At 37.1% G+C, this 7,912-nt stretch overlaps 1 protein-coding gene across 1 annotated transcript; it reads left to right on the top strand.

Annotated features, from left to right (window-relative positions):
* Positions 1–3,845: 3,845 nt before the first annotated feature.
* LOC113201366 (transcription factor Spi-C-like) lies at positions 3,846–4,591 on the top strand. Its single transcript, XM_077793558.1, is given in 2 exon segments — positions 3,846–4,308; positions 4,311–4,591. Coding segments are annotated over 2 exon segments (744 nt in total).
* The last annotated feature ends 3,321 nt before the right edge of the window (positions 4,592–7,912 follow it).

Below are 7,912 nucleotides of genomic sequence, written 5' to 3'. Positions count from 1 at the left end.
TTGAGTCATTGGAAGAATGGAATCCTTATTTATTGAGATGGCTGGAAACTGTGGGGTATAGAAATTGGTATTTCCCTTTTAGATAAGCTGTTTTATATTCTTATTAGTATTTTAAGTGGAGATTTTAAGTAAGGAATGTGGAATTCAGAGGAGAGATTTGGAATAAAGATATGAAGTTGGGAGTTGGGAGTATATAAATGGTGCTTAAATCCAAGAGACTAAATAAGATCACCAAAAGAGTGAATGCAGATACTGAAAAGGAGTAAGAACCAAAACCTTAGACATTTAGAGTTCAGGGAAATGAGGAAGAATCATCAGAGTATTTGGAGGAGGAATGACCAATGAGGTAAGAAGAAAACCAGAAAAATTACAGTGTGCTGGAAGCCAAGTACAAAATGTGTTTCAATAAGGAAGGTATGTTGAACATGCTTTAAACTTCATTTAACATTATCTTGGTCCACAGTTCAGGTCATTGCTGGAGCCACTACATGGAGGTATAGCTTGATGCATCTCATACTATTTTTTCTTGTCATGGGTTTTCTCTGTTACCACCATGTGAGACATATGCCTGCTCAGTAATTCTAGACCATGTACCAATTTCCAAGTACCAGTAAGTCGGCACCCTTTAGGATTACCCTTGATCAGTGGGAGATGAGATCTGATAAACATCTTCTCTATGTCTGTGGTAGAAAATTCTGGGGCACATGCCACATGGCTCCTTAGAGAGTCTTCAGTGGAAATAATCTATAGTTGCTATAGTAGTAAACAATTCAATAACATACCATTGGATTGATGTTCTCTCTTTTCCTGGTTTACTTTTTTCAGCCTTATTTTTCTGTTTCCTGAACTACCTCTTCCAAATAAGCTAACTACATGCAAATCCTTGTATCAGGCTCTGCTGGGCTTTTTTTGGGGGGGGGGCAGGGAGGTTCTTTTTCAAAATTTATTCTTTTTATATATATATACATGAGAGTAGAGTGTATTTTGACATATCATGCCTACATGGAGTATAACTTATTCTAATTAGGATCCCATTCTTGTGGTTGTACATGATGTGGAGTTTCACTGTGGTGTATTCATATATGAACATAGGGAAGTTATGTCCAGTGCATTCTACTGTCTTTCCTCCTCCCACTCCCACTCCCACTCCCTTCATTCCTCTTTGTCTAATCCAATGAACTTTTATTCTTCACTCCCCGTTATTGTGTGTTAGCATCCACATATCAGAGAGAGCATTCAGCCTTTGGTTGTTTGGGACTGGTTTATTTCACTTAGCATGATAATCTCGAGTTCCACCCATTTACTGGCAAATGCCATAATTTCATTCTTCTTTATGGATGAGTAATATTACATTGTGTATATTCACCACATTTTATTTATCCATTTATCTGTTGAAGGGCACAGGTTGGTTTCACATCTTTGCTGTTGTGAATTGAGCTGCTATAAGCATTGGTGTAGATGCACTAGGCTTTTTTGGACAAATTACATTGAAATATGGGACATGCTCAACTGAGACAAATGCTGCTGATAAGTTGAGTAAGGTGAAGACTGAGAACTGACCATTGTATTTATCAAAGTAGAATCATTGGTAAAGTTGATAGGAGCTATTTTTGTGGAGAGGTGGTTCAAAAGCCTAGTTGGAGGGCCTTCAATGTAAAATGCTTCTTTTGTCTCCATGATATGTGGCAAGGTCATAGACTAGGAGTGGAGATATAAAGGATTTGGATGTTTTGGAGTTGTGATAAGAGAGAAGTATGAAAAAGTCATTGTGAAGAGTTTACTTGAAAATAACCTGAAGACAGGAAATAGAGTAGAAATGGCTGGTTGTACTAAGAGCATACTTGAAATTCATGTTTTTCTCCAGTCACATTCACCTGTTCAGATGAAAATGAAGAATAAGTGATTGTATTTAACTAAGGTTCAGATTTTTTGTGTATGGTGGTGGGGATTGAACCCATGGCCTTGTGCATGCAGAGCAAACACTCTACCAACTGAGTTATATCCCCAGGCCTGTAAGGTCCAGATTTTTTCAGACAAGTATACTAGGGGGAGAGAATGTCAAGGGTGGTGTTGTGATAGACCAGGGAAGGTACCCTGGATAATAAGAAAAATCAGACCTTGAGGAGGGTGATGAATGATAAAAGAATTGACAGTCAATTTCTGATGGTGGTTGAGGATAGCCAGAGAAGCCATCTAGATCTTTGTTTTACATATGATTTTTATCAAGGTTACTTACAAACATAATATTATATATCATATGCTAGTTCTGCCAAGATAAGTTCTACTAAGTAGAAGGAGCACTATTAATAAATATTCTGGGATAAGACTATTAACTGAGATGGTCCTGGGTAAATTGGGATATATTTTGACCCTACTCAAATAGCCATTTTTATTCTAAAAAGTAGATTTCAGTAGATGAGATCACAGAATCTTTAGAGTCCTGGTTCCTCAGGGACAAAAAAAAAAAAAAAAAAAAAAAACAGAAAAACTAAGTAACTTGCCAAAGGTGTCCTAGAATAGGGTAGAGCCAGTTATAGTCTTCTGAATGAAACTCATCAAGGCTGACTTTTCCCAATCTCCTCCCATCTCACACTGCCTTGCATGCTATCATATATATCTTCTGATTATAAATTCAGTGTTGTTTCTGTGCTTCAGGTATTCTCTAGCCTCTTATTTATTCTCTTCTCGGTGTTAGTATCAATTCTGTTTACATGAAGTCTTCTTGAATGAGATTTCAGTTTCTCCTACTATTAACAACTATGCCTAACACTACAATAAAATTTCACCCTTCTTTCATAAGTACAAAGTTAGTCTGATTTCTTATTATATCTACCTAGTATTTCATGCAGTTCATCACTAGGCTCTTGTTTTAATTATTATCAGGAAAAGTACAAGTATTTCTTTGGAAATATAACTATTAGCAAGGAGCTTTGGTGTCATATTTTCTAGGAAATCATAGATCCCTCAAATTTAGCCTTTAACAATTCTATTTCTTGAGCATAGGTCATTGCCTCTTAATTACCTGAAAAAATACTCCTGCCTGAGACACATCTGGATTATAAGTATCTACCACTATATTTGAAGCCTCTTGATTTTCACTAATTCCTTGTCTTTCTGTTTCCCCTTTAAAAAGGAGGCATTACAAGATGAAATGAGGATATATTGAATAAATAGTTTTTTAAAAACTCACTTGTAATGTGACATAGAATTACCTACTTTAATCATGACCTTTGAAATTTATTAGCATGAATCAAGAAGGGAATAAAAGAGTGCTTTGTTAAATATTTTTTGTATTTAAAAATAACTTTCAAATAAACACTTTAAAATCATTGGCAAAAATGAAAGAATTAGGAATGTGTATTATATTTTTAAAAAAGGAAATTACAAGAAACCCATTTTATAAGTGCTACAGAATTCCATATTTATCAAACAACTAGCCAGATGTATGACTCCTAGGGGAATAAAAGTGGCCCTGTCTAGAAATTCCCAATATCCAGTATAGATAGTACAGGAATGTATATGGATAATTTTTTCTGGGGCCCTGAAGTTTGGGAATTGTGTTCCTTGTAGTCACAGATTATTCTGGGAGTACTAGATCCCTAAATAATCTACTTCTTCAGATCAGCAAAGGCAAAATCCCCTTCCCTCCTTTCTGGCTTTACTGCCCTTCTTTTTACCCTTTCCCAACCCATACTGGCCTCCTGAATGGGATCTATAAGCCCCATAGAAATCCTGGATTCAGCTGCACGCTTGGTTTCAGAAGAGAGAAAGGTGACTTTTACCTTGTGCAATTGAATGCTACCTTGGACTCGTATACCCAGAATCGCCACTTAATTAATGAAGCCATGACTTCTGTTGAACAAGACAAGCTAGGTCAAGCCTTTGAAGATGCTATCAAAGTACTAAGGCATCATACAATGGGACATCTTCAATACTTCCCAGATTACAAAAATTACCTGACTTTCATTAACCATTGTCCTCACATCAGAGGAAATTCCAGATGGTATGGAGTGTATCCTACAGAGGAACCAGTCTATAATTGGAGAACTATGATAAACAGTGCTGCAGACTTCTATCATGAAGGTAATATTCATCAACCTCTGCAGAATATAACTGAAAATCAGTTGGCAGAACCTGCTGTCTTCCAGCAAAAGGGAGTGAAAGGCAGAAAGAAGCTCAGGCTGTTTGAATACCTTCAAGAGTCCCTGTGCGATCCTGAGATGGCCTCTTGTATTCAGTGGGTAGATAAAACCAAAGGCATCTTTCAGTTTGTATCCAAAAACAAAGAAAAACTTGCTGAACTTTGGGGGGGAAAAAAGGCAATTGGAAGACCATGACTTACCAGAAAATGGCCAGAGCTCTGAGGAATTACGGAAGAACTGGGGAAATCACCAAAATCCGAAGAAAGCTCACCTACCAGTTCAGTGAGGCTATTCTCCAAAGACTCTCTCCACCTCATTTCTTGGGTAAAGAGATTTTCCACTCACAGCCTGTTCAACCTGATCAAGAATATCTCAGTTTAAATAACTGGAATGCCCATCACAACTATGCCTATGCCAATTACCATGAGCTAAATTACCTTGATTGCTAAATAGTCTCTCTCATTTCCCCATTGCCTGGCATCAGAAAACCCTATAAGCTTCAGGATTTTTCTCTGAAAGCAGTTGGTCCTCCATACCCAGAGGTTCCACATCCATGGACTCAACCAACCACGGATGGAAAATATTTGAAAAAACGAATGTTTCTGTACTTTACATGTACAAGCTTATTTTGTTGTTATTTTCTCCCAAATGATGCGGTAAGAACTACTTAGATAACATTTGTTTTATATTGGTATTATAAGTAATCTAGAGATTATTTGAAGTATTTTAGTGGATGTTCTGTAATGCCAGATTCATGGGACCCCAATTGACCTCCAGGAGCAGAATCCGATGCAATCACACAAGAGTCTTTATTGCAAACTCCAGCCTGGACTCACAACCATTCCTGATGCAGGGGTCCCAGGGAGTGGGACCTTTTTTTTTTTTTAAGAGAGAGAGAGAGAGAGAATTTTTTTAATATTTATTTTTTAGTTTTCGGTGGACACAACATCTTTATTTTTATGTGGTGCTGAGAAACAAACCCAGAGCCCCTAGCCTGCCAGGCAAGTGTGTTATCGCTTGAGCCACATCCCCAGCTCTCTGGTCCTTTGTTTAGTGAGATTTTATAGGTTTTCGGGGGGATACTCTATGTGTCACAACATCACACAGCAAATCATTCCATACCGTGGAAAAATCAAACAATGACTGCAATCAAACATTGATTAGCACATTCACTGGCGGGAACAAGTTGGGTAGGGGTGATTCATTAGTACAAGAGGGGGATTGCTTTGAACTGATTGGTTTGAACCACGAGGGGTGCACGGGGTGTACGGGGTGTACGTTCTAAACTACATGGTTTCCCAACACGTTATCAACCACCATAAACTACTGGGGGGTCATCTGGCATCCCAGGTATTTTCCCTGTCTCATGCTGATTGGAGGTCATTAGGGGGCTGCTATGGGTCCTCATGTAGCCTGAGTCAGGGACACCTGGCGCCACAGATCTCTCCTGTTATTTACAGACAAACAACTCAGCAGGGTGGGTATATGCTTAGGAGTGCTCTGTGGGTTTTTCCAAGGACAAGGGTCAAGCGCCCTTCCTTAGGACAGGTCTTGAGGTAGAAGCTGGTTTCTCAAAAATGGAGTCACATTAGTTTCTCAGTTCCTTCCCCATTTTATATAAAGGACTTTAGAGTCCATTTTGGTATCTGAGGGTCCTAGAACCAATCTCCCCAGAAGTGAGAGAGAGAGAGAGAGAGAGAGAGAGAGAGAGAGAGAGAGAGAGAGAATGAATTATTAACTTCAATTATCCAATTAACATTGCACTGAAAAAAAATTTAACTCCTTTTGCTATCTTTTATCAAATAGCATGTAGTCTATACTAACATAAGGAAATTTTGCCAACAAATAACTTTGTTTCAAATGATCAGTTCTGACTTGAAAGTGTCTTTGCTTTCAGCATAATCCATGTACCTACTTTATTCTAGATTATGTCAGTTGTATTCATTTGAGTTATATATAAATTTAAACATTTTCCTAGTAATTAGAGAAATACAAATCAAAACTAAGATTACATCTCACTCCAGTCAGAATGACAATTATGAAGAACAGAAGCAACAATAAATGTTGGTGAGGGTGTAGGGGAAAAGGTACACTCATACATTTTTGGTGGGACTGCAAATTGGTGCAAATATGGAAAGCAGTATGGAGAGTCCTTAGAAAACTTGTGATGGAACCACCATTTGACCCAGCTATCCCACCGCTCATTTTATACAATAATTGTTGGGTGTGGTTAGGGAAGAATAGAGGTATTTTGTGTTATACAGGGGGAGTAAAGGGAGGGGGGGAGTATGGGAATGGGCAGAATATTAGAATGAATGGACATTATGAGCCTATATGCATATGATTACATGACTGGTGTAATTCTACATCATGTAAAATAAGAAGAATGAGAAGTTATACTCCATTTATATATGATGTATCAAAATGCATTCTGACCTTATATACAAACAGTGATATGATAAATTGTGGTATATTAAAATTGTAATGCAAAAAAAGGAGAGCTCATGTATAATGGCATCATTTGGTGTGAACATACTTTATATACAGAGTTATGAAAAATTTTGCTGTGAATGGATAATCATGAATGTAATGCATTCCACTATTGTCATGTATGTAAGAAATAAATAAATAAAAGAAATATAAGTAATTAAAAAATCTAAAAAAAAATGAAAAAAAGAAATCCTGGATTCAACCCTAAACTGATAACAGTAATACAGATATCCCATTGCTTTTATATTTCTCTTGATCCATATCCCAGCAAAGGAAAGAAAAATATGATCTTGTCCTCAACTTAAAATTTTAATTGTCACTGAGACCAAATTCAATTTAAAGACACATACAGCTGAAGCAGTGATTCAATCCTGATACATGTTATCAAGTAGACATGTCACTCAAATGATCATCTGTTCTAAATCATAGTGAGTATAGGTAATATACTGTACATTTCAATGTCACTGGAAGGATGGAGCTCTAATGTTTTCAGACAGAAAATATCATATTTGAGTTTGTGGCTTGCTTTGATCATGTCACATTGTGTTAAAAATCATTACTCAATAACTACGTACAACTACAACTTATCAATATACAATAAACCCTCTTAATATGTTAGAGACTCAGCTTCACATATGTGTTACCTATTAATTCCTTCAAGTATAATATTTCTTGCAATTGAAAAATAAAACATGCTTCTGCTTCAATGATTAAAAAAAAACTCTAGGCTTTATTATGTTCATTTTACAGACAAGGAAAGCAGAAATCCAGACAAAGCATGGGGTAGAGAAAGAAGCAGCATAGTATCAAGATAAGAACTCTGACCTAGGTGTCCACAGACCTAGATTCTTATACTCCTTAGTCACTAACATACCATTTGGTTATGAATAAGTCACTTCCTCTCTCTGGGCCTATCTGCATTTATAGAATGAGTTGATTGGGCTTTCTCAAATCTGTTTGCATATTATAATCACCTGGGAGCCTTAAAAAATACATTCCTCAGCTCCACATCCAAAGATTCTGATTTAATTGGTCTCAGGATACTGTGATTTCCATAACACCACACTGACTCAGAAGAAATCAATCTAGGGAAAACCACAGTTCCAGTCTGGTATTTCTTACTGAAGGAGAAAAACCTTGTCATTTAGTATAAGATTCAAGTACTATGAAGCATGTCCTGGAAGGGAGTTTGATAGGAGAGAGCTCAAGTTTCCATATCTCCCTCCCTTTCTCTCTCCCTCTCGTTTCCCCTTTCTCTCTCACATACACACACAATCATT

Source organism: Urocitellus parryii, chromosome X (assembly GCF_045843805.1).
Source record: "Urocitellus parryii isolate mUroPar1 chromosome X, mUroPar1.hap1, whole genome shotgun sequence".
In the NCBI taxonomy this organism is placed as follows: Eukaryota; Metazoa; Chordata; class Mammalia; order Rodentia; family Sciuridae; genus Urocitellus; species Urocitellus parryii.
The sequence above is the reverse complement of the archived record's forward strand: the minus strand, read 5'-3'. Positions and strand labels throughout refer to the sequence as shown.